Below are 14,927 nucleotides of genomic sequence, written 5' to 3' on the forward strand. Positions count from 1 at the left end.
AATATGTATCTCAATCTCCAGCAAATGCCAGCAATCTCTGCAGTATCAACAAATTCTGACAAGTCCTTTAAGAGAGGAAATGCTTATAGTGAAATATAATTCCGGAGACATAACTGCTTGGTAAGTATATGGGACATTTGGTTGTAAGTACGCCCATTTATCTAAATTAGTGACAGGGCCGTTTTCAATCTTGACGCATTAAGTTCTTACTCGTCCCTTCTTTATTAATTAGTCAAACTCACCCCTCCAATAATCTGAAGTAGGCAAGAAGAGCCCCAATATTTATATATATATATACTGGGTTCTACCCGCAACTTAAGGGAGACTTTGTACAAAAGTCGTTTGCTTGGGCACCTCTATCCCATTCGTGTTTCTACCGTGAAGCAGTTGTGTTTGCATGGCTGTGTTTCGATTTGAAGGGTGGGATATGGCGCGAATTTACAGGGTACAGAGGGATAACATCTAAGTCCTCAGGAATAGCAACGAATAGGGTGTGTCATGGGCGAAACAGTATACTCTAATATATCCACTGCTCATGTCTATAGGCGACGGTTACAACTTTCCATCAGGTGGACCGTCAGCTTGTTTGCTATTCTAAGTTATATAAAAAAAATTATCGAATACAGGTGAAATTATGAGATACAGCTTAAATTTTGTGAAAATATCGCGTAGCAAACACGAAAGTACAATAATAATATTCACTCAGATGTGAGCCAGCCGACTAGAACAGCATCTGAATGAAATGCCTAATTATAGGCGAGTTATATTTCTCGCCTATTACTTTCAGAATGCCAGGTGCTTGTCCCAACTCTGTGTGGCAATGATGCAGTTCCCTTTCTCCTTATAGCGTAGTAATCATTTACGCGAGATTGAGCAAACATGCTACAAAAGCGGGGTAGAACCAACAGCACGTGAAATATGAAAAATTATTAGAATATATTTCTTCTTGCCAATATCAGCACCCAAAGAATCTACATAATTTGACAACAGCTTGTGCAACATATGATATAAAAGAAATTAAGCCCCCATAAATATAAAATACTGTACAAACGCCTGTCATATTAACTTTAGACGCTGAGAAAATGAAATGGCGTTTTGTTACTTCATAATTTATATGATATACAACATAATGTTATGGGATAAAATCTCATAGTGTTACAGAGACACCATTATGTGGTAGGAATACACTGTAGTTACTAGAGAGCCTTTGTTTCTATCTTAAGAATGGGTAATTTATATACATATATTTATGCAACTTAGAATGGCAAACAAGCTGAGGGCCCACTTGATGGAAAGTGATAACCGTCGCCTATAGACATGAGCAGTACCATGGACATAACAGAATATACTGTTACGCCCATTATACCCCCCATGCGTTGCCATTCCTGAGGACTCAGGTGTTATTCCTCTGTACCCTGTAAATTCACTGCCATATCCCACCCTTCAAACCGAAACACAGCCATGCAAACACAACTGCTTCACGGTTACCAATACCTATATATTTTAGTTAAAATATCTATATTAAAAAAAATCGATATATTGGCCAAATGCTCTGAGTATTATGTGTGGTATTACATTAAAAGATAGAGTAAAAAACAGTGTGATTAGAGAGAAGTATGGACTGAAAGACGATGCAGTGACAAAAATCGAAATAGGAATGTTACATTGATTTGACCATTTAGAGAGAATGGGTAAAAGAAGAATTACGAAAGAGATTTATCGAGCAAGAATGAATGGAGATGTCGGTAGGGGCCGCCCTAGACGGACGTATGTTGACCAAATAGGCGACGTACTAAAGAAGGGCCAAATTAAAAGTGCCCGTAACCGGCGAGCGTGTATGAAAAGATTGATGAATTTGGAAGAAGCGAAAGAGGTTTGTTTGAATCGAAGCATTTGGCGTTCCATTATTTCTGTCTACCCTAACTCATGTCTCTCAAGACAGATACGTATGTATGTATAACGGATATATTAAATATTGTGCTTATATAATATATAATAACGTAATGAAGAAGGGGGAGAAGGGATTGTTAATAATGGGGATTAGTAGCCTCACTGCTAGCAATATACCCTGTCAGGTCGACCTCCTCGTGGTCCTATCCCCTGGGAACTATAGTAATTGATTTATTGTTAGATTCGTCACGGTGGGCTTACTGACCTGTTTTCATCCTCACCTATATCACCTCTCACTGGTGCCCCGCCAGTGTATACCGATAGCGTAGGCGGGGTTACAATTCCATTATCACCCATTAACAATGAATTGATGACCTTTTTTGCCTTGAATTTTCAAAGGAAACTAATATAAAGTTATTGAACCAATGCCGATAATTCCCATGCGTACTGCATGTACGTACTTTTGTTTCGTGTTTAACCAGTGTGAGATCGAAATGTCTATATGCGACAGTTGCCGTTTCCATCAGCTGAGCCATCAATTTGTTTACCAATTCAAACTGAATAAAGAATCACTTGTATATTTTAAGGAAACATTCTAACAATAAAATTGATATTTTCAACTGCGTATATGTAATTTACACCAGAGGGAGACTTTGTACAAAAGTCGATTGCTTGGGTACCTCTGTCCCATTCGTGTTTCTACCGTGAAGCAGTTGTGTGTTTGCATGGCTGTTTCGATTTGAAGGGTGGGAATAGGGCGTGAATTTACAGGGTACAGAGGAATAACATTTGAGTCCTCAGGAATGGCAACGCTTGGGGGGTTATCATGGGCGAACAGTATACTCTGTTCTATCCATGGTACTGCTCATGTCTATAGGCGACGGTTACCATTTTCCATCAGGTGGGCCGTCAGCTTGTTTGCCATTCTAAGTTGTTTAAAAAAAAAATTGTTATAGAATAAATTGAATTGAATTTAATTGAGACGATCTGATGGTAAACGGTCACTGTAGCCTGTGGACGCCTTTTTTGTTTTTATCTAAATCGATTTAGTAGTTTTGTTTTTAAATAATATTGTGATGACTTTGGCCTCAATTGGAGTTTTTTTTTTCTGTGGAACGCAATTTGAAAGTTATTATTGTCACCTCTTCTATGGCGTATTAAGATAAAATATATGCGACTTGTAGGCATATTATCTTCTATATTAATTTAATATTTTATTTTCAAATATTAGTAAGGATTACAGTATACCTTATATTTATTAAAGATCGTATTAATAAACAAGCCGTATCTTGCGGCTTCGCTTACGTGGATCAATGTAAAAACTATAATAATCCTATATGCTAAGTTAGGATATAACCTACCCGTGTACTAAATTTCATTCACATTCATTTAGTAAATAACAGGTACAGAGGAATAACACCTGAGTCCTCAGGAATGGCAACGCACGAGGGGTATCATGAGCGAAACAGTATACTCTGTTATGTCCATGGTATTGCTCATGTCTATAGGCGACAGTTACCACTTCCCAAGTTGTATAAAAAAAATTTAAAAAAAGAGTAATTTTCCCCTAAAAGAGTTACAAGTTATCCATCGTTACAATCTTTCTCATTTATAACATTAATAGAATCTTAGACTATTTCTATTTATACTAGTGTAGCCCTGGTTTTCCTGTATAAATAAATAACGTAATAAATAAAACAATGCAACATTATGTTGTATCCAACTTACTTTCTCATGTAAAGAGATGAGAATTGGAGCACCACTTGGTCACGCAATGTATTTACCTTGAGTGACGTATTCTCTAAAATCTTTCCTACCTTTTAACATTTGAAATAGCTCCCTCGCCACAAGAACCTTCTTTTGCTGGCTTGCTCACTCGCGATACAATCTACAATACTCATAATAAAATAATGCTTGTACTCGTCGCTCATTTTAGCTAATCTCTGGATTATTTTCAACCGGCTTTGAAAAAAAGATGGTTCACGATTCAGTTTTTTTTTGTTTTTTTTTTTGTATTTTTTAGTTCAGCCGTTAACTATCCACTGTTGAACATCAGCTTTCCCCATAACGGGAGTTTTGCCAGTAGCTTATATTATTATTATGCCATATCCCACCCTTCAAACCGAAACACAGCTATGTAAACACAACTGCTTCACGGTAAAAACACGAATGGGACAGAGGTACCCAAGCAATCGACTTTTGTACAAAGTCTCCCTCTGGTAATTTACAACTGACGGTGTTATTTATTTATTTACAAGGTAACATGGTAAGAGCACAAATGTTAACAATAGGTATAAGTCCTCATATTTCGTCATATATAGACATACAAATGTTAAAACATAAAAAGTATAAATGTTGATTAAAATGAGTCATTAAAATAATTCGTAATATATAAAAAAAAAAAAAACAAATATATTAAACACAAGTCAACAATAAAAATAAGGTATTAGGTAACAAACAAAAAATTACAACCGAATCGAGAAACACTCTCTATTTGAAGTCAATCGTGAACAAACTCAACGAATGGAGGTTTCCCACATAAAGCCACTTTAATAAATTCACTCTGATCACCCCATGCACAAAGTTGCCGTGAGTGTAAACGACAGATTTCAAAAGCAATAAGCATCCAGACCACCATACTGATGTTTGTGGCCCGTATCATTCTAAAAAGAAAGCCCACGCCTTGCATCGGAGCGTACGTAGATTGAAGCCGAGAGTTTGATACGAGCTGTGACCTGAATTCGGAATCAGATGGGATTTTCAGGGAAAATAGCGGCGAAGAAATAGTTTTGCGAGACTTTTACGCATTCTGTATCATATGTTCTTATTATTGTGACGTTAGTAGAATTAATATCCGGACATCCGGAGTTCCACAAGGATCGAATCTAGGTCCCTTACTCTTTTTGCTTTTTATTAATGATCTACTTCAAACCATTACTTGTCAGTGTCTGGCTTACGCAGATGACATTAAATTGTTCTCAACTATTTGTGATTTGAAAGACTGTAAAAAGCTACAGAATAATTTGGATATTGTCGATGATTGGTGTAAAAACAACTTAATGACTCTTAATATTGACAAATGTCAATACATTACATTTACTAAAAATAAACACGCAATATCATACTATTATACCATTAAAGATATAAAACTTAAACATACTAAATTAGTAAGGGACCTCGGAGTTTGGTTTGATAATACATTGTCATTTAAGTTGCATTATGATTCTATTGTAAATAAAGCTAAAAAAATGCTTGGATTTGTAATTCGTACAACTAAACCATTTAAAAAGCCGAACACTTTTATTATATTATATAAAACTCTCGTTCAGAGTAATTTAGAATATTGTGCATCAGTTTGGTCTCCTATATATAAAGTAGATATAAATAGAATCGAATCAGTACAAGCTGGTTTCCTTCGTTACATTACAAGGAAATTTCATTTAAAACAAAATTTACGTGATTATGAGGAACGTATGAAGTATTTTGGATTCTTAACTTTGGAAACGAGGCGTAGAATTGGTGATCTGTGCTTGCTTTCTAGGATTGCAAATGGATTGTTGAATGAATCATTAACAGCTTCTCTGAACTTGATTGCGTGTAAGCATTCTTTCAGACATCCTCGGCTATTCAGTATTCCATCCACCAATAATAATGTCTCACATAATAATCCCATTCATCGAATGTGTCAATTGTATAATAAAATTAGCGGAAAAATCGATATCTTTCATCAGAGTACTATTGGGTTTAAGAGGTCATTGTATGGTTTTGAGATGGAATAAGTTTAGATTTTTTTTTTTTTTTTTGCATAGAATAAGTTCATAATTGTAATCAGTAATATAATGTATATCTATAAAAATGTATAACGTTTACTTATAACTTAGTGTTAAATGATGTTTACAATGTAAGGTTGGCAAACTGCGTATTGATAAATTTTTGTATTGTTTTGGTTTTTTTAATGGTTCATTTCTGTTTGCAAACTGTTGTTGTAACTTATAATAAATAAATAAATAAATAAATAAATAAATAAAATATCCACATATTACGAAGGAAATGAGAGAATTACACTGCGTACTAGAAGTGAGTTATTTGTTACCTTTTAGTGCATGAATGGCTTAACCAATAACTATGGTATTTGGTATCATCTTCATCATCATATCAGCTTTTAACTGTCCACTGCTGAACGTAAGTCTCTCCCTTGGGGGGGGGGGGGGGGGGGGTCCAGTAGTTCCCACGCTTGGCAGGCGAATTGGCAATTGCTGTTAGACTTTGGAGATGTTTTAAGAGGGACGCTGCTGCCTATCTCTTTCCTTCACTTAGTCGATTCTTAAGACACCCACGGGAAAGGAAGGGGTGGCTTATTCTATGTCAGGACCAAACGGCCATACGGCGGTGGATATTTAGTATACACACACTATACAGAAGTATTTAGGTTACTTTTTATCTCGACCGATAAAAGCTGTTTTTTATGCCACAGATATGGCAATCAAGCACGGCCCTCCTGATGGTAAGTGGTTACCGTAGCCTATGAACGCCTGCAATACCAGAGGTATTACGCGCACGTTGTCGACCCTGAAGAAACCTCTTAACCCCCCTTTTGAAGAACCCCATGCTGTAGTCTTTTAGAAAAACATCGTGAGCTCATTCTATAAGCTGCTTCAAAGAATTATAATAATAAGATTTATAATTATTCCTCTCAATCCAAAGGTTGGCTGGAAGAGATCGCTCTTAGCGATAAGGTCGCCCATTGTTTCCTCATTGTGATTATTTCTTGTAATTGTTTATATTTATAATAAGTTTACTATTGTAATCTTTTGGAGGAAACAATAAAGAGTATCTATCTATCTATCATATTTATAATATCAGACGCCTTGACCATCAACATAGTTTTCTTCGTATTATTGTTGTAATATTTTTTTCTTATTAGAACGTTAGAATCGAGTGGGGGGGGGGGGGGGGGAGGAAGGAGTCTTTCGTAACGAATACTAACTATCCCATTACTAGCTACATATCATATTAAATTTCCCTCGATGGGTCTCCATGGTAACCATTGTGATCAATCCCTGATTCTCTCGTCTCTCATCAAATTATCATTCCATTATCAGGTATTAAAAAAAAGCATTATGAAAAATAACATCTACTTACTATGCAATATTTAGCATTGTTCGGGCAGTCTTCTAGTTGCGCCGCGCTTCTATTGTTGCATGGTGTAATGGAGCCGACCCCGTCGCTGTATTGGCCGCACTTCCAACATCTGATGCCGGAGGTCACCGCTACCAGGGCTAAGAGAATGCACACTGTTAGCACCCGGCTGGTACTCATCATGATCTGAAACAAATTCAAAACAAATATATCATCAGTATTATTTCAACCATTATCTGGCCATGGCTGAACATAGACCTCTCCCATAGACCTTAGGAACAGTCCTGAGCCACCTGTATCCATTGAGTCCCTGCAATGCATTGAGGTCGTCATTCCATCTAATGGGAGGTCTTCCTACACTGCGTTTGTCCGCATAGAATTGCCACGAACATAATTTATACTTATAATAAATCTGTAGAGAGGTCAATTCTGTACATGAAATATATTTCCAAAATAACTATCAGGGCGTGATTAGTGATCGATACTGATGCCAAAAATGCAATCAGTAAAATTTTCGTATGCCTGTCTGTATTTTCGTTATAGAAACAAAAACTACTTGACGGATTTTAACGAAACTTGGTACAATTATTCTTCATACTACTGGGCATATTATAGTATACTTTTCATCACGCCACGATCAATAGAAGCAGAACAGTGAAGGGAAATGTTGGGAAAACGGAAGAAGTAACTTCATTTTTATATGTATATTCTTTATTGCACTTGTAAATTACATTGTTAATGCATTTATAAATATTGTGAGAAAGGGTGGACTTATCTCTGAATTAATACATTAATTAGTACATATATTTCTATTACATTTGTAACATAATGCAAATGTAACGGAAACTACATTTAATATTTAACATTAACACTGCCGCAACCTTTACCTGACCCAACAATTTGGTCCTTCGAGCCTAATATTTAACACTGCCGCAACCTTTACCTGACCCAACAATTTGGTCCTTCGAGCCGCATACATGTGACGTCAGTATTCATTATTCATTTTCTACTACACCAAACGTATACGTGCTAAAGTCTTCAACTTTTTTTTTGTACAACTTAGAATGGCAAACAAGCTAACAACAAAAGTCGATTGCTTGGGTACCTCTGTCCCATTCGTGTTTCTACCATGAAGCAGTTGTGTTTGCATGGCTGTGTTTCGGTTTGAAGGATAGGATATGGCGTGAATTTACAGGGTACGGAGGAATAACACCTGAGTCCTCAGGAATGGCAACGCATGGGGGGTATCATGGGCGAAACAGTATACTCTGTTATGTCCATGGTACTGCTCATGTCTATAGCCCGACGGTTACCACTTTCCATCAGGTGGGCCGTCAGCTTGTTTGCCATTCTAAGTTGTGCAAAAAAAAAATATTTCCGTCGTAGACTGTGTAAGTCAAACTTATAAAAATATATTGTTATTATTAGGACCCCGCGGGTTGGCGAGGCTCGTGCTGAAAATCAGCGCTGTAGTATCCCTGACACTACAGCAAAATGCTGAGCACGCACTTCATTTTGCAAGTGTAACATCGCACGCACACACACACTCATTTTGGATGAAACTGTTATAATACGATTTTTTTTTATTTTTCTTTTTTAATTTTATATTATTTATTTATATATAAATATTGTGTGTAGTTTCATTATTATAACTCTTAATAAAAAAATTTTAACCCTTGCGTGGGTGTAGTCGCATATTTCTGTAAAATAAAGTTTCTTTCTTTCCTTCCTTCTTGCTTTCTTTCTTACACTTGATCCCTGATAGAATTTCACTTTCGTATTTAACGTATTTACCATGAAAATAGGTTATTTACATCCATTGAAAATGTACTATTGGGACGTATATTAAACGCCGACCTTTCAACAGCACGGCGCAATGTTTTATGAGCTGTACAAAAGGCAATCAATCTTCGTACAACAGCATGCAACCGACGAACGCTACGTATTATTAACAATTATGTAGTTGTAGCCTGTTTTATTGGAAGCTTTTTTTTTTATATACAACTTAGAATGACAAACAAGCTACCACTTTACGTCAGGTGGGTACCTGATGTAAAGTGGTAATCGTCGCCTATAGACATGAGCAGTACCATGGACATAACAGAGTATACTGTTTCGCCCATGATACCCCCCATGCGTTGCCATTCCTGAGCACTCAGGTGTTATTCCTCTGTACCCAGTAAATTCACGCCATATCCCACCCTTCAAACCGAAACACAGCCATGCAAACACAACTGCTTCACGGTAGAAACACGAATGGGACAGAGGTACCCAAGCAATCGATTTTTGTACTCTGATAGATTAGACCATTTTTATTCAAACAGACTTGTTTACAAACACTTATAAATCGTATTTTTTTTAAATCTACTGCAGCGTTCGGAAAATCGTTATCTGTTGAGAAGAGCCCGCAAGAAACTCAACAGTTACTCTTTTAAGTCTCTGTTAACATTATATGTATTTATTTAAAAATTTACTTACCGATTGGTCTCATAGAAATGTTATCAAAGTCGGTTAAAAAATTTTGTTTTAAATCAAAATGTATGTGTATTCAAGTAAATGTATTTATTGTTTCTTAATAGAAATAGCTATAGGTACTGTTTCCACTTCTTATTGTACGTACACTGCCCGCTGGTAATTAATGCTCCTTTACACTCAGGGTTTGCAGGAAGAGAACTTTTAAATAGTAAAGCTCGCCTGTTGTACATCTTCATTTAAAATAAATTAGTGTGTAATAATGTATAAATAAATAAATAGCTGATTTTTACCACAATTAAACTCGGTTTTTCTTAGTGGAACATAATCTAATGTTATTATAATTATGTGGCATATTTTTCACCACATCTGCCTTTCATACGCTTTCTATTTTTGCCCAATGGTTTTTTTTAATAAGTAATAATGAAATGGTTACCCCACTTGCGTTATCGGGATACGCTGGAGGGGTACCAGTGAGGGATGATAGGTGAGAATGAAAGCAGATCAGTTAGCCTATATCGTGACGAATTCCATTAGAAATAACCATGACTGTTTCCAGGGGAACCGCGTGGAGGTCGATCTAATAGGGTGTATTGCTAGCAATGGGTCAATTAGACCCCATTACTAACAATCCCTTTCCCCCCTTTGCCTAATGGTTAGGTGGCATTAAGCTGGCCACTTGTATAAAATTTTATTGTGCAATAAAGAATAATTAAATAAATTAATTTACACATCGTAGCAGATAAACAGAAAATAAAAAACAATTTCGAAGTTTCCAAACAAATTTATATATTTGTGCCTATCACAGGTCATCAAACAGGAGAGAGATTTTTTTCTTATTTCCTACCAAATTGTTAGTGGCGACGTGACCGCAGACGTTGCATGGAAGATAAATTTTGATCTGTATTCCGATCAACCATCCTTGGGGTAAAGTTCTGTTTCATGATTACTTCCTTCGATTTTGGATCGTTAACTTACACCTCTTCCATCGCTCCCATTGTTGCTGACGTGCAAGTATCTTTGAAAGCTTTATGCTCGTATTATTTGAAAAGGTTTTGAACGATTAAAAGATGCAAATTCTCGATTCTACTTTTTTATTTTTAAAAACTTATATTCCTTTTTAACGATAACTGTTTATATGACGTTTATATTATATGACGTTTATATTATATGACGTTTATATAATATATAAAGTGAAATAATAATAAAAAAAATCTTAACATCTATATCGCTGACAATTTGCTTCAATCGAAGCACGTCCAAAATGAAATGACCGCATGAATGACGTAACAACATGCTTGTACTGTAAACACTGAAAAAAGTATAAATTTCAAATACGGTTTTGATGCATTTGTCGGACAGAAAGCTGCACAATCCCTCGGAAGCCCGTATGAAGACAATTTCGGTAGAAGATCTTTGTGCAAAACCAGATCGAATGCCTCTGCCGTGTCTAGGCTAGCAGCACTCTCTCACGCATAGTGATACTCTTTTTATGAAATAAACCTAAATGGTAACAGCACCTGCGCTTTTGGTATACTCTGGCTGGGTAACATTTAACCCTTCGTGAAGAATTCTTTAGGATTGACTACAATAATTTTCAATTGATTAAAATTTAACAATGAATACCTAATATATATAAATATATATTGTACTATTAACAGAGCGATACTGTGATAAAAAGGCGAGGACTGAACACGCCACCTCTGTCACGCCGATACGGTATCGCTGCTGATATATAGCGGTGCGGCTCAGCGGACATTATTGATGAAACATATAATTTATTGCTGTCCATATCTTCGTTTTTCAGCCAGTGTTAAGGAGCCAAGATGATAAATGAACACGTGACAGTGGCCATCCGATGAACTACGTAAATATAAATATCAAAAATATCATAATCGGTCGCTTATTACTAATTAATAGAAAAGGATAGAAGTATTTTTTTATTCAAACAGACTGATTAACGCTAGAATCGATAGTTGTGATTTTTGTTGATTATTTTGTAATTAAAGATAATTTGAGGCTAGATTTCTAAATTGGCGGGTGACTTTGTTCATTTTTTATCGATATAGTAATATATAATCATTATTTTTGCAACTATTCACTTGTATTGTGCAACTTTGTAAAAAAAAAATCAAGTACATGTAAGAAAATGCAAGAGCAATTGTGTGGATTATAATTCATTCAGAAAAATATCTCCTTTTATCTGCCACTTCACATTCATAAATAAAAATTATAAACAACTCGCGTATTTAGAAATTTCGCCTTCGAATTATCTTCAATTACAAAATAGTAAACAAAAATTTCTTTTTATCCAATGGTTAGCTGGTAGAGAATGCCATATGGCATTAAACTCGCCATTTGTACAAAATTTTATTGTGCATTAAAGAATAAATAAATAAATAAATATAAATCATAAGTCTCAGTTCAGCGCCATCTAGTTTTTCTTATCTAATTTCGTGTAATGACCAACCAATTTAACAGTTGGACGCGCCTTGTTAGTACAGAAGTCTCAAAATTTTTTGTCGTTTTTCGACGCTCGTCTCTTCGGTGAAAATATTTGGTTACACTAGAACAATACCTACTCCCATCTATATTTTTTTTATACAACTTAGAATGGCAAACAAGCTGACGGCCCACCTGATGGAAAGCGGTAACTTTCGCCTATAGACATGAGCAGTACCATGGACATAACAGAGTATACTGTTTCGCCCATGATACCCCCCATGCGTTGCTATTCCTGAGGACTCAGGTGTTATCATCTAAAGATGATAATGCTTTGAATTTCACTTTGTACTTCAAAATCCAGATTTGACTTACATACTCTTATATATTAGGTTTCATCATCATCGTACCAGCCTTTAACTGTCCACTGCCGAACATAAGTCTCCCCCTATAAGGAATGCTTTACCAGTAGTTACCACACCTGTTGTCAACCGCAGTTAGTCGGTGGGAAAGGGATTGTTAGCAATGGAGTTTGACAGCCCCACTGCTATCAATATGCCCTGTTAGGTCGACCTCCACGCGGTTCCCCCTGGAAACCATCGTGAACTGTTCTTGTTGAATTCGTCACGATGGGCTAACTGACCTACTTCATCCTCACCTATCATCCTTCACTGGTGCCCCGCCGGTGTATACCGATAGCGCGGATGGGATTAACAGTCCATTATCACCCATTAAAAAACTGCAATTAATCTTTGGTGATATTTTAAGAGGACTACTACTGACTACTTTTTTATCCCTCGGCTATTAAGTTCCCTTAGTCGCCCTTTAGGACAGCCATGGGAAAGGAAGGGATGTCCTATTCTACGCCAGAGATCACGCTACTGTATATTTTATGTATACATATTCTAAAAACAATATTTTCTTCAACTGTAAAAATAAGAATTACTTTATTATCTACGTAGGAAAAAAATACAATATTTTCCCTTTCACATCGGCAAGTATTAATGTTTTTGTTTCGCATAAAACATCATCATTTAAAAAAAGCCTTTTGTGAGCAGAGAATTCAAGTGAATAATATTTCGTACTGTACTCGTTCAGGAATCAAAGCGAAAACAACCTCGAGTTTAGGCACGAATGTATTTTTCATCTGTTTTTTGATCTTGTACGGTTTGGATGGAACCTTTTGTGGAACTAATGGCGTTCGAAGCAGAATCATTGATAATTATTATTAGCTCGTTATAAATATATTATCGCGATCGGCCATTTTATTTTCCAAATTGACGAATTTAATTGTGTAAATAGATACTCAATATTTCTTTATGTATCATATCGCTAGTTTATATAGTTCACGTGACATTTGGAATACATATGTAAGTGTTTATTTATTTAAACATTAATACGTAGTAAAGTTCTATGTACATTTGGCGGCAGTAAATATCATAAAACGTAACACTAAAATAAGAATCCTTTGTGCTATACTGGGATACTAAGAACTCAGTTATAATGATACTTTATACAGAACTTAATTAAATACATTAGTGAATATCGTCCTTCTAACAATTCGAATTTACAATGTTCTACGAAACTAGAACAAACACTGCGTTCCAATTTAAAGCGTGGGATAGCACAATGAAATTACAGGGTACAGAGGCATAGCATTTTAGTTCTCAGGAACGGCAACTTATGAAGGATACTACAGAGGTCATAGTGTATGCCGTAATGTCCATGGTACTGTAAAAGATTGTTTTAGAATGTGGATGGAAATCAATTTTAAAATTTGAACAATTTTCTTAATAACATACGAGTAAATAGGTGCACAGAACGGAAGAATTCAAATGCAAAGTAGCCATACTTAAAATATTATTTTATATATATAATCTATTGTTGCCATTTCTAATAACTAATCTTGTTTATAGGCGACGGTTACCACTTTCCATCAGGTGGATTATTATTTTAATTGTTATTTCAAATTAAATTTCACATATCAAAGAGAGACGTTGTACAAAAGTCGTTTGCTTGGGCACCTCTGTCCCGTTCGTGTTTAAACCGTGAAACAGTTGTATTTGCATGGCTGTGTTTCAGTGTGAAGGGTGGGATATGGCGCGAATTTACTGGATACAGAGGGATAACACCCGAGTCCTCAGGAATAGCAACGTATGGGGAGTAACATGGGCGAAACCGTATAGTCCGTTATGTCCATGGTACTACTCATTTCTATAGGCGACGGTTACCACTTTCCATCAGGTGGGCCGTCAGCTTGCCATTCTAAGTTGCATAAAAAAAAAAAAACATTGTACTACTTCATTAAAAGCCAAAATATCACCTTTCCTATATTTCAAGTACATTATATTTAACGAAACGAAAGCAATAAAATTTTCTATCTAAAAATTTTCACAATAATTGTGACATGTAACATAATGCTCCTAAATATATTCTTCCTCCAGGAATTATAGACTTGAGTATGTAAGTAGATTTAGAGAATAACGCCCACGCCGCATCGTTTTAGTAAGGACTTGTCTTAAATTTACTTCAGTGTCAAAGCAAGATCCTCTGTGCCACTGAGATCGGGAATATTTTTGCTAACTTTGATCTAATATAATGGTTAGGATATCCAATTTAAACTGTTATTACCAGTAATTTATATTTTCCCTTTTGCATTTTACATTCCACTCAGGCTGTGATTGTATGGGGAGGTGAACGAACCAAATCTGATCATGGCTCACGATGAATAAATAATAAACAAAGTCATAATAAACAAAATTGCAACCGGTGTAATGTCGTTTAAATTTTATAGCGTATTGGGGACAAACAAGCACACGGCCCGTTTCATGGTGATTGTTTACCATGACCTTCAAAAGGCCAATTTGCTGGAACCCCAATCGATCAAAAATAAGAGTAACTTTTTTTTTTCAATAAATAAAAATGAAATGAAGCCCACCTGCGCTATTAGTTTACGTCAGATGATAGATGAGAACGAGTCAACT

At 35.9% G+C, this 14,927-nt stretch overlaps 1 protein-coding gene across 2 annotated transcripts in view; it reads right to left on the bottom strand.

Moving 5' to 3' along the window:
- LOC128201120 (neurotoxin BM10-1-like) overlaps nucleotides 1-14,927 on the bottom strand; it is a 153,448-nt gene that overhangs the window by 83,440 nt on the left and 55,081 nt on the right. For both annotated transcript variants that reach the window (XM_052896907.1, XM_052896908.1), the window contains one exon: nucleotides 7,033-7,215. In XM_052896907.1, the coding sequence (XP_052752867.1) occupies nucleotides 7,033-7,212 (180 nt within the window). In that variant the 5' untranslated portion in view covers nucleotides 7,213-7,215. The remainder of the gene's footprint in view (nucleotides 1-7,032; nucleotides 7,216-14,927) is intronic.

This window comes from Galleria mellonella, unplaced genomic scaffold (assembly GCF_026898425.1).
Source record: "Galleria mellonella isolate WM207_F2 unplaced genomic scaffold, CSIRO_AGI_GalMel_v1 utg35, whole genome shotgun sequence".
Classification (NCBI taxonomy): domain Eukaryota; kingdom Metazoa; phylum Arthropoda; class Insecta; order Lepidoptera; family Pyralidae; genus Galleria; species Galleria mellonella.